General features: G+C 35.6%; 2 protein-coding genes across 3 annotated transcripts in view; one reads left to right on the plus strand and one right to left on the minus strand.

Annotated features, from left to right (window-relative positions):
* The window catches only part of LOC137396547 (tudor and KH domain-containing protein-like), a 37,576-nt gene extending 31,816 nt beyond the window's left edge, over window positions 1-5,760 (minus strand). The window contains exons 1-4 of the mRNA XM_068082857.1: window positions 5,504-5,760; window positions 4,672-4,769; window positions 2,977-3,064; window positions 1,229-1,333 (exon numbers count right to left, since the gene is read on the minus strand). Coding sequence (XP_067938958.1) covers window positions 1,229-1,333; window positions 2,977-3,064; window positions 4,672-4,769; window positions 5,504-5,747 — 535 coding nt within the window. The 5' untranslated portion in view covers window positions 5,748-5,760. The remainder of the gene's footprint in view (window positions 1-1,228; window positions 1,334-2,976; window positions 3,065-4,671; window positions 4,770-5,503) is intronic.
* A 266-nt stretch (window positions 5,761-6,026) lies between these two features.
* LOC137396765 (E3 ubiquitin-protein ligase RNF180-like) lies at window positions 6,027-21,293 on the plus strand. Of its 2 annotated transcripts, none has more exons than XM_068083076.1 (7): window positions 6,027-6,180; window positions 6,874-7,019; window positions 8,783-9,002; window positions 11,579-11,716; window positions 14,966-15,042; window positions 18,011-18,173; window positions 20,482-21,293. In XM_068083076.1, the coding sequence occupies exons 2-6, from the start codon at window positions 6,948-6,950 to the stop codon at window positions 18,170-18,172; spliced, it is 669 nt and encodes a 222-aa protein (XP_067939177.1). In that variant the 5' UTR covers window positions 6,027-6,180; window positions 6,874-6,947; the 3' UTR covers window position 18,173; window positions 20,482-21,293. The 2 variants fall into 2 exon arrangements, with proteins under 2 accessions (XP_067939177.1, XP_067939178.1); XM_068083077.1 differs by having other exon boundaries at window positions 14,966-14,985.
* The last annotated feature ends 1,202 nt before the right edge of the window (window positions 21,294-22,495 follow it).

Consider the following 22,495-nt stretch of genomic DNA (forward strand, 5'->3'; position numbering starts at 1 on the left):
TCTATTTAGAATATCTCACATTGACAAAGCCATAAGATATGAACAGGCCACAAGTAAAACCTTCACTACGGTTAACCGTATAAAGCACAAACCGGTAAAATCTGAAACACTAAAATATTATTGGCTGAGGCAATTGAGCGCTAAAATCTCATTGGTTATTAAATGATGAATTTTCCCCTCACACAATTTCTTGATATTCTGTTTAAGAGCCAGCAACATCCTATAAACAGTAAGCTTTCAATACATGTACAATCAATTGAGAAATGACACAATACTACACCCTAACCTATCGCACCAAGGATTGCCTGTTTTCTGTCACTAAATATTTGTTATTTTCTAATTGTCCAGCCTTCTTGATTGAGTAAGGTGAGAATTCTAGTAGCTGGAACACAATGGAGCTTCGCTGGCAAAATCATGGGTGTTGGCTAATGTGAACCATGAGACTACCCACATGTCCTATGAGTGTCAACCCTGATCGCCTTTAATAAAACGTGTTATAAAATAAAACATAAAAAATAGTTTCTTTAGATGCACTTTATGTTTGGTTTATTATAACGAAACCGTAAATCACACACATATATATATATATATATACATATATATAGAATAATATCATTCCTTTCAGATTGGAGATGGTTTTAAAAATACCATTATTACAAACAGATACTTGAAACATGTAATGCATATTGCGAGTGTCATAATAAAGAGTGAGATAATATTCGAGAGTGAAGGATGTCTGGCATCTCCAGCATGTGTTACAAGGTTGATGCTAGTACTGGCCTTTTGTAATGCCACTTATTTCACCTCCAGTGTGTTTTGGCCTTTAGGAGTATGCCAAAATTATGAGCCCCGAGTAACTTACACATGTAGAACATCCAAGCTCAAAGCGACAAGTATGATGAGATCTTAGCTCATGTTTCTAGGATCATAAACAAGATGGCTAGCCTTAGAGCTGTGGTGGCTGACATTTTATGAAATGATTGGAAGTTGGAGATGAAATAGGTCTCATGATTGCTTGGAAAGGCTGCACCGAAAACTTAGACTAAATTACATGAAACCTAAGTTAGCGGAATGAACATTATTTGATTGTTAGTACAACCTAAGTCAGAGCTACCGGATAAACTAAACAATGAGAAGTGCTGTCGATCAGACAAATTAACCAATGGTAAGTGCTGTTGATCTGTCAAATGAAGCACCGATAAATGATATTGTATATGTATAAACTAACCAATGATATAGCCGAGACAACCCTTCGGAACTTCCATAGTGAACGTTTCTTTAGTCTTTTGTCCGTAAACAATATGTAAAATTTTTAATTCTGCGTCCTGCGTGCCTGTAAAAAGTCAAATAAATGAATTATATTCTGTCTGCTTGTGTACTAATGTGATGCAAAATGCACACAAATAGATATTTAATAGTATCAACTTAGTTACCTTCAGAAAAAATTAATTTGCTAATGCCATTACGTTGCAAGTTATTCACCTTCTGACAGATTATTATCCATACCAGTTACGGGTTAGCAAGATGCACTGGCCAGATTGGTTAAATGCATAAGGTACTAAGGTTTGACTATCAGGAGTTACCTGAGCTATAATACTGCTTACAGCTTCCGTGTGATGAGGTAAAAATTTATGTATCAAAAATACATATATATTTCTCAAAGTTGGTGTGTATGTGTGTAGTTCCAACTATAGCTATTAAAATCTTAAAATAAACTACCCGTATTGCAGAAGATTTGATCTCAGACCCTCCGGTTTACCAGTCCGATGCCTTACCAATTCAGCCACACGAGCTTGATGGAGTCTTTAGGCGATATATGTCGATATATGGGAGCAAATACGCTACCATTCTCCGTTGCGACGTAAAGTGATGGCGTAACGTCATGAGAAACGGTAGCTCTTATTAGTAAACTTACTCGAATTACCCATTGGCAATGTGCCAGGCTAATAGCAAGTGGCAGGCAACTGTCATTACCGCTCGTCGTTTATAAGCTGATTTTGAATACCCGGGCAACACCGGGTAAAACAGCTAGTAGGCCTACATATATAAATCAGTGTTTGTTTGTCTTTTGTTCATCTGTTATCGCTCTCTAGTTAGTGCTATTAAGTTTTAGGAATAAAAAATCCACTTCGCGGAGGATTTGATCTTGGAACCTTCAGGTCTGCAGACCAACAACTAAACCACTACACAACGATGTTCAAATGACAGTAGCGATGAATGATTGTGATGAAATCCATTACAACGGTTAAAATACTCATGTACGTTGCATCACACATAGCCATTACCAGCTGGCCTCACTAGATGAATTTCTCACGGTGCACGGGCAATAAAACAGCTTATAAACAGTTGCACATAATGTAGTGTAAAGGCAATGTAATGTTTATAAGCTGTTTTTTATTACCCATGCAACGCAGGACATTCAGCTAATATATATATATATATATAAATCTCAATACGGGCGCAGTGTTTGTCGCCCGTATGTCTAGTTATAGCGGTCAAGTTTTAGGAACAAAAAAACTGCTTCGTACTGGAATTGAACTCGGAACCCCATCTTGTAGACAGGTGTGTCCATCCACTACACGGCACAGCCGACTAGCCATACTATGGCATAATTGTGCACATAATTATTACAGCTACCAATCTTTAATGCTGATTTGTTAAAATAGCATGCTTTACGCTTCAGCTAGCATGCTTGAAGAATCATGATTGTGTGAGAGATCATGACGCAATATTTTTCCTAACGGTGACTTTAGGTTATAATAATGGTAAAGCCATTATTATAACCTAAAGTTATAACCTCTTATTATAGTAAAGACTAACTTAAGTTACTCAAATTCTTTGAGTAAAGAAAGTTAGCCTATTAAAATTTTCTACGCAAAAAACTTTTTTATTACCCATGCAAAGCCGACCATTCAGCAATTTTCACATCAATCAAACAGACTGATTCAGGATGTCTATTCGTTACAAACTGCATACCTTTCTCGCTGCCCCTTATAGTGAGTGTCCTTTCTGGCCCATCATCATTTTTGTTAAAGTCTATTTTAGTCTTTGTATCTGCTTGTATCTGTAATTTAACATGTGATACACATGAAATGGCACCCTATTTCAGTCACTGCGTTTCCTTGGAAAAGCCCAACATCATATGAATTACCTGTACAACAGGCGCTTATGTTTGTATAACACTTGTACACTTCCAAACTCTATTGTATACATGATCCATATCTCTTTCAAAAAACTTCATTTTTGAATTTCAATGCAAGTTTGTGGTCAAGCCAATTGAGCAATTGTCATTCCAATATTGCTGAAGAAGACAATTCTTATTCAGATATAAATACTAAATGACGCTTAAAATGCCCTTAACTTTTTCCTTACTAAATTAATTTTTTACCGGATTTTTACATATTTATGTCATAACATTTGAACCACACAGTCTATGAAAAATATTTTGATATTAAGTTAATCATCATAATATTTTACATCAGCTGATGCTATAAAAATGCCAAAAATGTGTTGCAGATTGAGCTCGGACACTTTTTCAACTATTTCACTACTAGCCGTGAGTTAGCATGTGAGACTCAAACAAGTTATCAATAATGTTATAGCTTGCAGCATTATTATTAGTGCTAAAAATAAAATAAACACTCTCAATAGTACTATTATTATGTAAAAATCACTCAAAGTCCATAAATTCAGCGAAACCTTTATAGCTGTACTATGTCTGTCACGCCTGGTCATTGCTACAAATAAAACGTGATGAAAAATTTTCGTTGCAAAGCGAAACTACGTTCTATAAACTATTCTGTAAACATATTTTCTATTGGCTCAACGCATGCAGATAATCGTTTCTTTTCATTCAAGTGCAAATATGATAGGCTAATTAAATAATTACTCACTATTCAGTTTTTATTTTATTTTTAAATTTCAAGGCAAGTTTATTGTGAAGCCAATTAAGCAATTATCTTTTTAATATTGCAAAGTAAGACAACTCTTATTCAAAAGAAAATAATGAATAGAATACATAGAATAGAAAATTCAAGTATGAATAAATCATAAGCAAAATTTTAAACCTTTTTGTTAAAAAAAGAAATAAGTTGTCTATAAAATTAGTAAAGAAGAACTGTGTTAACCTCACTAAAGATCTTACGCATTGTGATTAAATATTGAAATAATTTAAATATCTAAATTATTACATAATTGAATATTAAACATAAATATTTAATATCAAAACACTTAAAATAAATATATTAATTTAATAAATATCAAATATGTAAATTAAAAATTTAAGTAAAATGTTGATTTTGTTTGAATATATAAAACAATATTAATATTTAATTTATATTTCATAAAATATTATTAAATTTTATTAAATAATAAAATATTTAAAAAAATTAAAACATTTTTTTAATATTATATCAAAACATTTTAATATAATAGTCGAATATTAAAGTTAAACTAAATATAAAATTTTAGTATTTAATATTTAAATTCACATATTAAAATCAATTTTCAATTGCGTAGCCTATATCGATTGTGCACAAAAAGTGATTAGCTTCACTAATTGAACTAAATTATGAAGTGGATAAAAGTAGACACAAGTGGCAAACATGCAAGAATGTAATGAAATATGAACATTATGGTCAATGGCAGCATAATGCTAATCTGCAACAATACCTGCTTGATGTTGCATCCTTGCCTGCCTATGATTGCCCCAACATACTCAGACGGTACATCCAACTTAAGAACAGTAAAACCATCAGTAGTGACGACATCTGTAATTATTCATGCCATCAATTTAGATCTTTGAAATGCAATAAAGTAACTTGGCGCAATATTTAATAAAATGATGAATAGGTTTTTCGTGAGTATTGCTTAAAAATTGTGTGATGTTAACATGCATAAGCTTGACACATTTTTGGCAAATTACAATAATCCATGAAAATTCTATATATGCTAAATGTTGTCAAATAAGCAAATGAAAAAAATACATACACCGGCTATGTACACTTAAATCTTACAATGTTACATTACTCAACTGATTATGTGATGTAATCAGAGAATGCACTTCATATTTGGGAGGTGTGCGAGAGATTAATTGTGGTGAGAATTTAGCACCTGACTACTTCCATCTCATCTGTTGTTACTTAGGTTCAATGGCAGATACTTTCAGTTTAAAAATAACAACTTATATGACAACATAATGGCTTATTGTAAAAACTCATAACCATTTAAGAAAACATTCACACCGTACAACAAAATTTTTCAAGTCTATTACTGAAACTAGTGTCTTAATTTGTCTCTATTCAAAAACTACAATCAACAAAGAAATTTAACGCAGAAAAGACATGCTTAGAATTTATTTACGACCAACTAGTAAAATTGTCTACGTTCTTGTCTCATTTGAAGATTGTTGTGACAACACGTGATATCTCACATGTCAGCCACAACCTTTTAAGCAAACAAACAGCACCAAGATACTTGCACAAAATAACTTAATAAAGTTCACCAGAACGTGTAGCACTTCCATCGTCTGTTGTACCAGGTACACTGTTTTTGTCTTCGCGGTGATCAGTTGTGATATTGTCGCCCGTTTTCACAGTTTTCTTGTCACGGTATACATACTTTTTCTTTTTATCTTTAAAAGACTCATCTCCCCTGCTTGCTACTCTATATAACAAATAAGCTGCTAAACCTAGAGCGATACCGGTACACGCAGCAGCAATCACCGATGTCATCTGACTCTGCGGCATTTTCGGTTTGCACGGCCACGAAATTTAGTGAAAAGATAAAAATGGAACTAGAAACATGTGTGTTTTTAGCGCCAAACAGAGTAAGAACAATCAATAGAGCTACCCGTTAAATGTAGAAAATTGTTAGAACAGTACTACCCACAAACTCTAAGGTCGTTTGGGCATTATAGCATTTTACATACTCAGCGTTCGGTTGGGTATGCGTTAGTCTCGTAACTAGCCTGTTTGTGTTAGGATTCGTAAAACTGGACAACATCGCACCACTTTATGGCTGCAGCTAGTGCTCATGGCTCCCTCTTCGCCACAGGTTTTGAAGATACATAGAACTAGGCAGAGATCTACAACTAGCTTCTTAAGTAATATCTGAAATAGCCAAGTTTTACTCACGAGTTTGTATCGTTATTCAGGAGCTCTACTACCACCAATAGTGAAGGTTGGTGAGTGCTGGGCACGCTAAGGGACAGTGAACAAGAATTGACACCAGAATTGAGAAACCTTTGGACCCTAATAACTTTTTTCATACACAGACTTATACCAAAACCAATTACCAAAGTCTTAGGCACTAACTGTTTGAATCAGTTGTAATTGCCTGGTAGCCTACTCACAGTTGAAAGTTTTTATTAAAAAGGGTAATGATGCCTAGACCTAGAGCGTTGCAGTCAGTGGCAGAAAGTGAGTCAGCTTGATTTTATGTTCTTCTTGTTTATGGAAGTTGTTTTTTTATGTCACAGCCCAAAGGATTTGTAGCTATGCAGTGTCAGTTGAGAAGGTTGCAATCTATACTTTCTTTGTAAGAACCTTGCTCAAGCTTTACACAATTAGAAGTTGTCCCCTCTAATGGCCAATAATTCCTGGATTGTGGAGTTGTAGTTTCATAAATCTTCGAAAGCATCTTCTCTATGCAAGAAAATCGTTGCATAATACCATAGGTTTATTCTAACCTGTTTCCTAGATCTTACAACAAAGGGCAAAAACACCGCGACCCTGGTGATTCTACCCGAACTTTTATTGGTTTTAATTAATTGTTTTTTAGGTGTATCAACCATATTTCAAGATTAACTTGGTCAATCTTGAACATGGCTAACTTGGTCGTGGGTGCTTTTGATACCAAACATTAACATTGCAGACCGCTGAGTTTCTCAATGATGTCGTCTAGGTATTATAATATTGGCTAAGTGAATCTGAGAGCTGCCAGGAACTATGTCTAGCAAAGTCAATTTTGCTCAGTCAGCGAAGGCAAAGGTCTCTTCTACAAAGAAAAGAGTGCTTAAGGTAAGTTACCTTTCAGAAAGTTTGTTGTCATTGTTTTTGGTAAACGTTCAAGCTCTAAAAGAAGTATTTCAATTCCTTGCATCTGTGTAGCATATACAGCCAAATAAAAACTCATGTACTCTTTTGAAATTGCAGTTACCTCAAAACATATGCTTAGAAGGTTCACTTAGTATTGTTGCAGAAGATCAAAAGGCATTATCTCTAAGAAAAAGTGTTAGACTTGTAAAGTATATTGTAAGTAAAGTCATTGATTTTAATGTCTACATTGTCTAAGGCTGTGCTTACCTATTCCTTTTCATCATCAAATCCCCTACGATGGGTGAAGGCAATCTCAATCCCTTTATGAATGAAACAAAAAAAAGACTCAACAATGAAAAACAGACATATTCAGAATATACGAAAATAGAATGTTATTGGAAGGTTATTCTAAGAAGATTCTGACGTTATGTCATAGCAGCAACATATACAAAAAACAACTCACATTAGGATCTTTGACTGTTTTCTGCTATTATCTAGTCGAAACATGGTTCATTTTCAGGATCGATAGCGTTACGTTTTGTTTTTGATACATTGAAAAAGTTGAAACATTATTCCTGCAAACAACATATTATTATGCAAACAACATCTTGCACCTATTAGGGGTACGAACACTATGCAAGCATTCTTAGGGATACAGACACATAAGGGTGCGAGCACCCCCAATCGGGAAGCCCTAGTCTAAGGTGTGCGGACTGTACACTTGGTGGCAACTACGAATTTGGAGAAAACGCATGTCAGAAATCGTGATAAATCATAAAACATGATTCATTCCTTTACTTTTAACATTGGCCAATAGACTCTGGTATACAGCAATAATAATAATAATAGTGGGAAGATTGAATGATATTGTTGCTCACAACAATTGTAAAGGTATCACAATGCTCACAAATCAAGAAGGTCATATGGTAATACTAGCTGTGCTACCCGGCGTTGCCCGGGTAATAAAAAAGGCTTTGGACAAAAAATTTGATTTGTATTTAACCTATAACAACATTTGCCATTCTAACTTTTAAACTACATATCACGAGAGGAGGGTTTTGTGTAGTCGAAATAAATTAGGAGATAAAATAAAAACAACTGTGAAGGCTTTAAAACTTTGTCAAACAACTGTAACTTTCAAGCCGTTAGCCAGGCAATAGAAAATTGCCAATAGAAAATTTTAGTAAGCTGCTTAATAAGATAGGCTTCTAATGGCGGTAAGCCATGGCTTTGCATCTGCATTGTTGTCCAGCTACAACTATTGTAATAATTGCTATGGTTGGACAATCAATCCTACAAACGGACAAACTTTGAGAAATATATATATAGATTAATATAAAGGATAATGCGTTATAACTAACAATAACATATTATTATTGATTTAAAACCTTATTAAGGGGTCAATTGATGAATCAATACGGTTAGCTAATGATCACATGATTTTGTTGTTGGTAATTTGAGACCGCATAATTACACACATAATAATTTGCAAGCTCGCTTCGACGCTACCCTTTTCATTTATTTATTTTTTGGTTGCTAAAGATTTGACCAAGTAAAATACACTCCAAGTTCACTTTTAGATTTCTGCAATCATCGATTACTGATCGTGTGAACAAAATGAATAGCAAACTTGTTTTTTTTTGTTTAAAGGGATTGCAAATAATTTATATGAGATATATTTACCGCACACTACTCGATGCAATGGTTATTGTTTTCTGGTTGATAACTGCCATCTTATACTGCAGGGCAGCCACCAGCGTTCTGTAAGTGATGTATGCAGATCAATCCATAAAGAGTGGTGGATGTGTGCCATCTGTTTGGAGCTGATGTACAGACCCCACAGGGTCAGTCCTTGTCAGCATATTTTCTGTCAAGCGTGTCTCCAGCACCTGGCAGCCAACCATCCTGTGCGGACAGCATGTCCCATGTGCCGTGCTGCTATTACTGACTGTCTCTTCAGCGAAGGTATATTCTACAGACATGATAATACATTGGTTAGTGGTTTCTGAGCATGAATTATAGTGAATATATATATGAAGACCTCAACGGAACAACGATCAATATCACAATTGTTCAAGCTGGAGATATAGCCATTTTAAAGTTAAAAAACTTGGACATTGATCAGTTTTGCAAAGAGCTAGTTTATTTTAAGTAGGGATATTCCTCGACCTGGATCATTTTTGCTGAAAGTTTGTCACAGAGACTACACATTGTGGCCAGAATTGTCTAATGGAAGATGAACCTAGTATTTTGAGAAAATGTGACATTGATCGTTCTTCCATTGAGGTCTTCATATATATACGCTTTTATTGAGCAGGTCATAATCATTTTTATAGAAAAATTGTTTAACATATGGTGCCAAAAAAATGAAAAGGTATCCATCTGCTTGTGTCATAAATGCAAAAAAAAAATTTTATACAAGAAAGACTTGAAACTACAAAGTTTAGATTTACATTTTATCTATTTTGACGAAAGATTAAAGGAATTAGCAGTGCAATTGTTGAGTACATCTTTTTGTGTGTACAACGTAAAGTCATCACATCGTAGATATCTAATACTTGAGAATTTAAACATATCAGTAATGTACAAAGGAGTTAAACCATTCAATATTTCGAATCCAACCTTGTTATTAAAATAAGTTAACATATCTAGCAGTGAGAGAACATCCACTGTTCTAAGCGAAAATGTAGATGGTATGAAACAAGGTGGTATCATTTGTAAATATTGATGAACTTGAATGAATCCTTATCATTGCTTGATTTGAGAAGTTGTCTTCACCTCTACACATCCAGCTCAGTCTGGATAAATCTTACCTCTCTGTTAACTTTGCTTACAATCCTGCTCACAACAGTCTTGTGTAAACTGGTATGGTGTTGTTTGGTGATATGTCAACAAAATTAAAATTGCTCTTCACAGGAATAGTCTTATGACACATTTCCTCAAAGGCCTAGGCCGCTTTCTAACTGATTTTAAAATCTTAACTTGTCTGTTTAAGAAATAAGCAAATAATGCTGTTCCAAACAGCAACTTGTGCCTAGAAGTATCTCTAGCAATAGTACTGCAAATCCTCATTGATGAGCTGTACATGTGATCCAAACATTTTGTTTAAAAGTTTGGGGTGCGGGCTTTCACCCACAGTTAAAAATGTATCTGTAAACTTCTCAACATGTTAGGGGTCAAATTACTTTTTAGAATGCACAAATGCTTAAAGTAATTTATATATGTATATAAATCTCCACGTTTGTTTTTGTACACTCCATGTCCAGTTATAGCAATTAAATTTAGCAATGGAAAGTCCTTATCGAAGAAGATTTGGACACGGAAACTCCCGTTCATAAGGTGACAAGTTAACCCATTAGACTACACGAGATGCAATGGAATTATTGGGCAGATAGCCATTATCTTGGTTAAAATATGCATAGAGACTCTGCATTACATGCAATGTCACTAAAGCTTGCTCTTTCGGCTCTTATTAGTGGGTTTAGCTGTATGTAAGCTAGCTTTCTGAAAATAGCCAACGGCAACTTCATTGCCTGCCACCATATGTAAGCTGTTTTTATCACCCGTGCCACTCTAGACATTCGGTTAGTTCACCAATAAGACGCTAGAAAATATTCAGTGCTTCTACTCTCGTGATGATATCATTAGTCGTGGTCATACAACATCACCAGCATTTGATTCCATCCGTCATGTTGCTTATCGGCAGTAAAGTTGAGCGTGTTTATTGTTAAATGGAAAAATGATGGGGTTGGCTTATGTGTGCTGTATACCTTTAACAAAAATACGACCTTCAACGTTTTGGGTGTGGCCTATACATGGTGGTAGCTTATACAAGAGGGTTTACGGTAATTGTTTTCAACAGTTCCACTTTTTTCATTTGTTACTTTCATCTTATCATTTTAATATTGAGAACTGGTGAGTAACGCAGACTTCTCTTACAATAATGAGCTCTAGTTTTCTATCATCTTGTAATGAATTCAATTTCTTGATAATAGTGTTTAACAATTGTCCTTTGGAACTGCTTGCATAAACAGGTTAATTTCTTTCCGCCCTGCGATTTGATTTTTCATAATGGAATCATTATGACGACATTGAATCATATGAATCATTATCATCTATTCAGACGATATTCAGCATCGTCTGAATATATGAGATTCTTTTTAAAAATGGTTCGAAAAGTCTCTCTTGGTTACTGTAACTGTATAAGAATTTTATAATAGGAAATATTTGTTCCAGTTAATATCTCGATAGTGTCCAGATTATTGTTTCTGCTATGATTGGCTCGATGTTAAATGCTTGAATTTTTATACATCTTCTGTATATCTAATCTAGCTCAATCTGTTGACTGTCATCCATTTGGCTCAGTGTTATCTTATCTACACTCACTGCTGAGTCTGCGCTGGCGAATTAGCTCTTTATGTTGATCCGCAGATATGTGCTCCATGGATCCTCACTTTATGGATCCTCACTCTATGGATCCTCACTCTATGGATCTTCATTCTATGGATCCTCTTTCTATGTCAACTATTTGTTATTACCAGATGTGGCTGTGCAGATTCAACACAGATTCCCTCTTGAGTATAAGAAATTCTCTGAAACTGAAGAGAGGGAAAAGCTTCTGCCAGGAAGAGCGAGTCGTCGGACATTGTCGATATTTGATTGGCTCAGGTTTACAATCGGTATGTTCTAATTTGGTGAACCAACTGTTACTATCATCCATTCAGGGCTCTATGTACGGTTATAATATAATCAACTCCGTTCACATATTATTCATTTGTACTTAGGCATCAGCCCCGCAGTGCCCACCAAGAATTAATTGTTATTGATGTAACCGACTCATTAATTTTATGAGTACCATTTTATGAACAATTTTCTACTGATCACTTTCTATTATGGGTTCGCCAAGATCAAAGAATGTTAAAGTGGTGGTCAAACAGAGGTGGCATTCAATTAAAGGTGACGCTCAAATAGAGGTTTTACGGTATATCAATTTTTACCTATATTATCTAACATGAAAACAATTATTGTGTTTTTATGTTATCATACTAGTTTACACCATTACATTAGTAGACTAACTAGTAGGATATTTCCAGCTTAATAGTTGTGATGTGCTTGACAAGTTGCTTCAAATTTGGAGGGAACTAAATAAAAATGATTCCTACATCACTTGACTTGTTGTGAACCAATAAACGTTAGTACCATTGTTTAGCTAAAAAGAACTTTTTCTGGTCCAATTGTGGGTTTTCTACTTGAATGCATATTTATGGTAGGGCTAATGTTATATTTAGTATCGGTTCACATAATCAACAATTAAAGCCGAAAGGAAAGCTATAAAACTGTTGTTACATACATGTATGTCCTATGGGGGTACTGTGGGGATAAGGGAGGTGTGATAACAGTACGCTATACTAAAACAATATTACTTCAAGACTAATTTTTTAGTCAAGCACCTTATAATCATGTAGCTAACTTTCTCATGTGCGGTTAGGCAGGGCAATGACAAGCCCGAAGTCGACTCATAATAATTATGTAGCCCAATGTCTACTTAGATTACTTGAAATTGAATGCTGTGGACACTGTATCATTACAACATCATTTTCTGTTATTCAAAGCATTTGAAGAACTTGGCACTATTATAGCCTCAAATTTGCCATAAAAATTAATCTTATAGCTAATATAATTATGATACAATTGTGGGCACATTTTCATTATGCCTAGTTTTTGTGATAAAGGCTGGTCACACTGTATCGCCGTATCTCAGCGTTGATGCCACAATACTTCGGTGATCGTCGATGATAACCATGTTCACCCTATCACAAACCCATCCGCATCAGGGAAATACTCCATGACATAGTGTTTTCATGTATCTTTTTAATTTTTCATGAAAAAACCTCTTTGTTTTCACATGCTGGAATAAAAAAATAGTCCCGCAGCGACCATCATAAATGGATATGAATAAATCACACTATTCGCGACTGCGAATTACCATCGTTGAAATTGTTCACATTTGACAGCTGCAAACCTTTCCGACGGGCCCGCGATGCTTCGTCGATGCCATCGGTTCACATAATCAACGATGAAAGCCGAAAGGAAAACGCTGACTAACGGCGATATATTATGGCGCCTTACAGTGCCTCGCGTCACGTGTTCACAACTCGAGTTGTACAACTCGAGGTGCACAACTCGAGTTGTGAACACGCAACGTGACTTTGTAAAAGTAAGGTGCAATATAATGGTATTACGGTAGCATAATCGTAGATCTGGTTATAATAACAATGGTACATCAATAGGCACCCGTTAGCTAATAGAAATTAAACTATATATGTATGTACTGTAAAACTAGAGCTAAATGGTGAATTATAGTGTGCCGAGTTTACAACTCGAGTTGTGCAACTCGAGTTATATTTACCAACTCGAGTTTGTAAATATAACTCGAGTTGTACAACTCGAGTTACACAACTCGAGTTCATCAAAACCCAAGCCTAGTTCTTTCAACAACAACTCGGCTTGAGAACATGGAACGCGAAGCACTTTTTTGGTCCACCATTAAACGTCGTTGACATAATTTCTATGTTTGATTATTTCCGGTGTTAATTCAGTTCTTGTCAGGTTCTAGAAAGAGAACTCTTTTTGTCATTTGAAAAAGAAGTTGCCCGGCTCCTACATAGATTGTTTTTTAGTTTGCTTTTTACATTCTACAATTGTTTTAGTCTCGTTATATTTATAGAAATATGCGGAAATATCGCCAATATATATAATTTAAATGTGTCTATATATTTAAATTATTATTATTAAATTTCTGTAAATGTTCTGTAAATGAGGCACCCCAATTACTCACTTTGCTTTTTTGCTAGTTTTGCGTAACACAACTCGAGTTCATCAAAAACCCAGGCCGAGTTGTACAACTCGAGTTGAGCAACTTGAGTTGTGCAACTCAAGTTGTACAACTCGAATTGTGAACGTGCAACGCGAGGCACTGTAAGGCGCCATAATATAATGTGAACCAGCCTTATGTCTGTTCATGCTCATGTCTATGAACATTGTTATAGCTCAAAAGACAGTAATATTAGTTTAATATTTGCTTTGCTTGTATCAAACTTATTTAATTATGACAAAAGGGGCGCATGTAAAGTCTCTAATGTTACGTCCGTCACAAATATAAGAGCAACCCATTTTTACTATATTTGCATGTAGTCAGCAATTAAAATGTGTAGTTGTCAGCGTCTCTATAGCGCATCGCATCAAGGGAGGTAAATATGTAGGGCTAACTGACTTTGGTATAAATTCATACTTCAAGCATGCAGAATTTATTATTGTTTATAGTTATTATAATTCTTGTGTAACATATCCCTTAAGAAGTGCCAGCAAAAGATGATATTATATCTTAGCACACGATTCAGCTGTTTATCACTATTAACTAATACTGACTAGAGGCGTTACCAAACAGCGCTAAAACCTCAGGTTTCATTAATGAAATTAAAACTTCGAAACAACTGAATTTGTCAAAGTCATAAATGACCTTCGCTGCAGCCTTATTGAAGTAAAAAGCCTGTTTATAGAAACATCTGTTTTTAGATGACGATATCTTATGTGATTTTAAAAATTAGTTGCATGACCATAGGTGCCAATATAACCCATGAAAGAACAAAACAAATACTTCTGGATCATAAAAAAGGTCCAAAAGAAATTAAAGGATATTAAGTAAAGTCAACTATCTTGGAATACACAGCTTAAGTGAAATATTAAAGAATTTTTGCAATGGTGACTCACCTCTGAACCCTCCGTTAGATTCAGAGGTGACTTGTTGGTCTCCGGAGAAGATATGTCAACATGAAGCTGTAAGATAGTCTTGATAACACCACATTAGTTTAGTGAATATTCGCTAGTTAAGAGCATGCATTTGGTTATTACTACATTATTTTTGCTAGGCAACCGTGAGCATAGACATCTGGAGAGGACAGACAGACAGTTTTGGCATTTCTGCACCTTTATTATCATGATTACGGTGAGTAAATGCAATTAGCCTTTATTCTTGTTGCTAGGTGTTGAACTGCAGATTATTCCTATTGGTAAGAGATGATCTGCAGAGTCTTTCTGATGCGATGTGGTTAACTGCAGATTATCCCTGATGCTAACTGGTAATCTGCAATTTATCATTAGTGCTACATAGGTAGTAATTAGAGTTGCCCCGATTTTGGTATCGGAATCGGTATCAGCCGATCTTTTCTTTAAAAAATCTGAAACTTCAGATACTTTTTACATATCAACTATTTAGCAGAAAACAGTATTTTAGCCTGCTACACCAATAAAAATCATCAGCTGCAAGTTCCTTACTTTTACCTAATGAATCCCAGGCCTGCCGCACTATTTATTTCATCTCTTTAGCCTGATCAACATCAACACAGCTGAGGAACATTTTTGCTTTAGTCAGGACGTAATCACAAAGTGTGGTATGTCCGCAATGACAGCGATAGGATTTATTGCAGCTAATCACGAACAAGATTACAAAGATGGGAAGCAAGAATGCAGTGTAATATTTCCATTTAGGCTACTAGCATTCCGAAAGTAATTTAAGCAGTCGATGCATAAAGTTATCTATCACTCTCTTAATCCTGACGATACACTGTATTGTTTGAATCGTACAAAATACGGTAACCCCAGTGGCTTATTGATATTTAGCCTGTCCTCCATCATCTGTGGCAAGTGAATTCCCCCTTCAGTACGACTGACTACATTGATAGTGATAGAAGAAAGGGACTTCTTACTGCTAGAATTGAATCACCAACGGTAATTACAAGAAAAATTGATTTGCTCTAAATTTGTACAGGCGCAGCAGTTCGTTCAGCAATAGAAGAGAGACTTTATTATTACAGAGAGAGCTGTACCACTAACAATAATTACCTTTATTAATTATAAATTATGGGAAACATGGACTGTTTTGTTACTACATGCTCGGTATGTCAGTGTGTGAATATATATTTTTTCCATAAATACAACAAATCATTACATTAATATTTATATTTTTTTTGCGTTATATTTATATTTGCATAATAAAATGAACAATTATCTATGCAGCACAAAAGATCTGAATTGGTATCGGAATTGGATTATTTTTCAATAAGAATCGGTATATCGAATCAGTATCTGAATCGGCTGGTGAATTCAAAATTGGGGCACCTCTAGTAGTAATAGGTACAGTCGTGGCCAAAAGTATTAACACCCCCCACCATTTTTTCATAATAATCCAATAATTTAGTTATTGTGCTATTACAAGGGCTCTGGCAAACATAAATCATGTAATCTATATATCAAAATGATCCTCAGAAATTTCTCCATTTTAAAGCATATTAAAGAAGAATATTTATTCATAAATGAGTACAGAGGCTCTTAGACATGACTGAGTCAAATCACAACAATTTAGGACTTCATTTTATTTGTGGAATACATTTAGTATATGCGATTAAACACTCTCAATTGGTACCAAAAGTCTCAACAAACTCTATGTAATGTGTTGGTGGCCTTGTAAAGGGGCTTTAGAGTTGATATTGCCATCAATATTGGCCATCCATTACTGTCTATCACCGCCCTGCATCTCCTTGGCATGCTGTTGACCAAGTTCTCCAGCCTCCCTGTAGTGACGAGTCTATACCATGCCTTGACAATTGCCTCTATCAACGTGACCTTTGTGGTTGGTTTCTCTTTGGTAACCAGTAGCTTTATCTGATACCATAAATTCTCTATGGGCTTGAGATCGGGGGACTGGGCAGGCCAGCTCAACACTTTCACACCGTGGGTATCGAACCACACTTTACACCGCTTGGCAGTGTGACACAGGGCGTTGTCTTGCTGAAAAATCCCCTCATCTTTGAACAGGTCCCTGGCAGATTTCAACAGCTTGTCTTCCATCACTTTGAGGTACTTTTCAGTGTTCATTCTCCCTTCACACACATGAATTCTCCCTTCACCACGAGCCGAAAAGCATCCCCAGATCATCACTGTCAGAGGGTGTTTCACTGTTGGCAACACACACTGTGGTTTGTAGGCTTCTCCAACAAATCTCCTGACATATTGACATATTTCAGCAATATTTTGAAGGTCAAAGTTAGACTCATCACTAAATATAACTTTGCTTCATTGCTCTAGACTCCAAGATTTGTGCTCCTTACCCCACTCCAAACGACATTTTCTGTGGACACTGGTGAGCATCGGTTTTCTCCTTAGTGTCCTTGCTGTCAATCCATACTTCTGTAAGATTCTTCTTGCAGTTATCGGTGCAATAGATGTACCAGTTGACTCTTTGAGATCCTTTACTAGAGCTGTACTTCCTTTGAACCGGTCCTGGTGGCTCTTTCTGACCAAAATGCGTTCATTTCGTGTAGTTGCAGCCCGCGGTCTCCCTGGCTTGCTGTGATCTGTTAGTGTTCTATCCACCTTATATCTTTTTATGGTGTACCTCACAGTTGAAATGTTTTTCTTAGTCTGTTTTGCAATAGCTTTGAAGCGTAGTCCTCATTCATGGAGGCGAACAATCACAGCTCTATTAGTCTCCTGAAGGTGCTTAGAAATTTTCGCGTTTGAAAATTTGAATGAAAATATCCAAAATACATACTAGATTTTATACTATTCAAAAACCTCTCAAATCTTACAAAAATCCACTCAGTGACTACACTATGTCTAGGGATTTATGTAATGCATTGCATTATTGCTTTGTGTACAGCTAAAGGACAAAAGAGGGGTGTTAATACTTTTGGTCATGACTGTATTTATTACTCTAGGTAAGTGACGATCTGCAGTTGATTGTTATTCCTCAGAGATGATCTGTAGTCAAGTGCTTCTGGCCTGTGTATCATTGTTTGAAGTGGTGATCTGCAGTTTATCGATGTTGCAAAGTTGCGACGTGTGGCTTATAATCATTGCTAAGCGTTGATCTGCAGTTGATTAATCGTACTTGTACAGTGTATTTATGTTACCAGGTGGTGATATGCAGTTTCTACCTTGTACACTACATTATTCTGGCCTCTAGATATATGTCAGACTACATTCCCTCAGTTCCAGTACCAAATGATTTCAAACTAGACAACGTTCCCCTAGTTGTCATAGGCTTCATCGCCACGCTCATTCTCCTTCTTCGTTAAGGTATGTATAGCACTATAGCTGGTTATACGAGTCTAGTTGTGTTGACCTTGGACAGCATAGGGAATTTCATACTATTTAAACAATATTTACATAGTTTTTTCTTAAATTTGTTCTTATTAAGGGTGAACTTACACAGAGTTTTGGTATATTTTATTACAAATTGTTGGTATTTTTCTATAATAATTATTTTTAGCATTTATCTATAATTTGCAATTGTTTTTTATGTGGTGATCTGACTGCCCGGCTGTTTCAAGATTATAACCAACACAGCTTGATCACGGTTAAAACGTTCAGATTCAAACAAAGTGTGATTTTGATGTCTCTGGTTGCATTGCGGCGAAAAGACCGACAGACTAGAGAGGCGTAACACTGCAGCCGATATCAATAGAGAGAGAGACAGTCAAACGTGCAGCTAGTGATTTTGGCACATATTTTTCTTTTGATTGTTTTAACCATGATCAAGTTGTGTCGATTTTAATCTTGAAACATCCTGGCAGTCTGATCACTTCAAATATCCAAAACAATCACCATTGATGGAAAAATACTGATACTTTCTGATAAAATCTACTAAAATTTTGTCCAAGTTAGTCTTTAAAGAATAGAGAAAGTGTGAATATTATGATGCTTTATTATGTATCTTGAGGTATTGACTGATGTTCTAAAAAAAGAATCAAGGAGATCGACCCACCAGAAGCTGAGATATAGCCAGCCAAACACAGGTCTACCTAATAACGAATCAGAGGAAAAACCCTTCGAAAACCCCGAGAATTGTGACGTATGAAATCGACTTATTGGACATGTGCCGGAGTTGCGCACCCTTACCGCCGTTACGTATACTGACAGTTTAAGGCTACGAGATGTGAAACGCTTCTCGCGATAGTAAAGAATTTACAGACTAGCTCTGGTTTCTCAGGAAAACCAAGCAAACATTGTGTGGTAAAGGCAGTTGCCCACAACCCCTTGCCATGATTTTTCAAAACAGAAGAGCAGATTTTGACTATTGTGCCTCAAAATTTAACTCGATCTCCACGGATATGCTCCGAAGATCCTCTGTTCAACGAACGACGCGTGTATAATCTATTATTATACGATATCCGTGATTTGCAGTTTGCTTAGAATAAGAAAGGGGAATGTGAATTGTTGTTCATTCATCATCTTTCTACCGTGTACCTACTGCAGCATTCAGTTGATTTTCATGATTATCGTCACTATTAACAGACTGCAAGTTCACTACAGCCATAATTTTAAAAAGAATAACTTGACCGTGCTGCTCTTGCCGTAAGAAAAGAAAATGATAACTTTTGATTTGATTCTTCTATTTATCTATTATCTTATCTATAATTATTTTTTTAAGATTAATATAATAATCATAATGCATATTATACAAAATAATAATATAACTGTGTATAGAATAAATGATGTAACTAATATAATTTGTCGAAAATTCCAAATGATAACTGAGATTGATGATTGATTTAATTGATTCCATTTATTAGCTATAGATGAAAAAAATCTGGACAGCGCTAAAGATGAGTCTGAATAGGGAAGCTAAGTGGGAGAACAACAAAACTGAGCTGAACTCGCTAGATAACGAAATATTGCGAAATAATAGATGCGTGTAATTATTTCATGCTAAAACTAATCTACACGTCAGAGGGACTGGTTCAGAATTCTCAGAGCAATGATTGTTAGGCCCAATTTGATTTTTTTATACTTCCAGGGATTAAACCAATTAAAACGCAGTGATTGTTATAGGAGAGCGCATTAGTTGGCTTAATTGACCAATGGCACACAAGTCGATTTCATACGTCATATATTGATGCTAATATGAGGATTACCAAAACACTTGTCTTTTGGTAGACCTGTGTTTGGCTGGCTATATCTCAGCTTCTGGTCGGTCAACCTCCTTGATTCTTTTTTAGAACATCAGTCAACACCTCAAGATAAATAATAAAGCATAATAATATCATACTTTCTCTATTCTTTAACAAGAATACTGATGCTATGTAAAAACTATGTTTAGTTTTTGCCTAGCTTTATATAGTGTACTTGTTTTAATGCTGTATGTAATTAAAATGTTTATCATTGTTTTTTTGGATTCGGAGTGAATTACTCAAAGTTCAATGTTTTCTTATTACAGTTTCAACTAATAAAGTGAATCTCAATATGGACTAACCCTGTATATCTAGGTGCTGGGGTCGCTCGGAGCATGCCATAGGTAAATTAGGTTGCTGTAGTGACCACCTGATTTCTTAGAGATATAACCCTAGTCCGCTACTTTGGATCACCTTGTTTCGATGTTTTGTAGTCTGAGGAGATCATGACAGTCATCCGGTGTGGAGTTTCTACCACTGCATCCTGCTAGGAATGAAGCTCAACTTCTTTACTATAACAATACCGCTATATATTGCGGTTGATTATTTAGCCTGCATGTTATTCCACCCTCAGTCTTTCAGCCACTCGTTGGTAACATATTCGCTCTTCAAGTATAGTTTTTGACATGCCAGCTATCCAATGGCCATTGGCTTACTTTATCATTTATTGTATTATTCTGTTATTCATGCGGTGAAGTGTTATAGATTATTATTTTAGCATTTGTTTAGTAATTTGCTACTGACCGTACGTATAGCATGCAGATTTGAAACACGTCTGGTCAGGTTTAATTACTCAGTTTCCATAGAGTGATAGTGTAGTGACACCTGAGTGTGCCAGCGCTGAAACGTTATGCTATGCTGGGCCAACAAGCAGAGTAGAGAGATAGTTGTGCGATGTTTTATGCCAAGGTCAATTTCTACAAATGTTATGTCATTGGTCGCTAATGCCAATTTCATGGCTCATCGCAAAGTCGTTAAGCTTGCAAACAGCATTATTGAATTACGACAGACGGAAAGTGGCATGTCTGTTTCTATGTTAGCATTGCAGCGCCACATGAGGGTGTGTCACTACGCTCTCACTGTGTGGAACTTAGCAATAGTGTGATGGTAGACTTGAATAGTGAGTCTACAAGCTTTGACAATTGAGAGCTTTTGCCCGCATTATATTTTAATTATGTTAAATGGTCTTAAAGGAATGATTTACTATGTTTTATTGTGATAGTGCGATATAAATAATTTTAACAATTATGTTCGTCTTGTAATTATACTCATGATATGTATTCGTATCCTCATCAAACCTAGCTTATTAGAGATTTGAAAGGTCGCTTGCGTCAAACTTTAAATTTTTTTATCAGAAAGTATAGATATTTTTTATCATTCAAAATTTTGTTTGCCGTGGTGATCTAACTGCCAGGAAGTTTCAAGACTAAAATTTGCCAAACGCTCAAAAAAGACATGCTCTGACTTTCTCAAAAATGGCGTGTATCTTTCATTTTTTCGTGACGTAATTCTATCGTCTGCCATCTTTATGGACAACTTTTATCGTTAAAAACACGAAGCTTCTGCAATTAATTATTGCAAACAATGCTTTTGTTTTCAAATTTTTTGTTTTAGTATCAAAACAACATCGAAAACTACTATTAACCAAGAGAATGACGATCGTTTTCTACAAAGATGACGGCTTTTTTGTTGACGAGCACATGTGCAAACAGGGTGATGGCGTCAAAAAATAACGATGGATAGTCGTGCCTATTGTTTACGAGTGACAAGTATACGGTCTTATCAGCATCGTGTACTCATATGTTTACACAGCATTTAGAGGAAAACAGTCGGACAATTTCTAACCAATCTATCTTTAAAACATCTGAAACATCTATAGCAAGGTATCTGAGGCTATATTTGTAGATTTATTTCAGCAATCATGAGCAAATACTAAATATATGTCAATAGAGCCTTGTAACACAGCAACCTGAACGCAGTAGCCCAAAGTCACAACAAGTGGGACAAATAGGAAATGCAAATATTAAGATAATTTTGGAGGTCTTTTTCTTCTGAGTGTTTTTATTGACGATCAAGTTTTGTCAATTTAAATTCGAATTACAGTTATTTGGTATCAGAAGGTTCACCATGTCTTACTCTGCTGTGTTGTAGGTACAAGATATGTGGAAATGTGATTACAAGCTCTTTAAAGATAAAAAATGAACAGTTAATCACAGCCATCACGTAAACGACATAGGTTGGAATCCCTTTATTTCGATGACATACTCAACTCAACGTGGTTATTGTTTTGGCACGTGATGTTATCACATGAATTGAAAGGCTCACACGAATAAAATGCTCAATATAAAACGTCTCGTAGCACTAGTTTATGACAAACACTTTGGGTTCTACCGGAAAGCCGTAATCGAATATAGATGCTCGCTACTTTACATTTTCGTTTCAGCTTGG

This window comes from Watersipora subatra, chromosome 5 (assembly GCF_963576615.1).
Source record: "Watersipora subatra chromosome 5, tzWatSuba1.1, whole genome shotgun sequence".
Taxonomy (NCBI): domain Eukaryota; kingdom Metazoa; phylum Bryozoa; class Gymnolaemata; order Cheilostomatida; family Watersiporidae; genus Watersipora; species Watersipora subatra.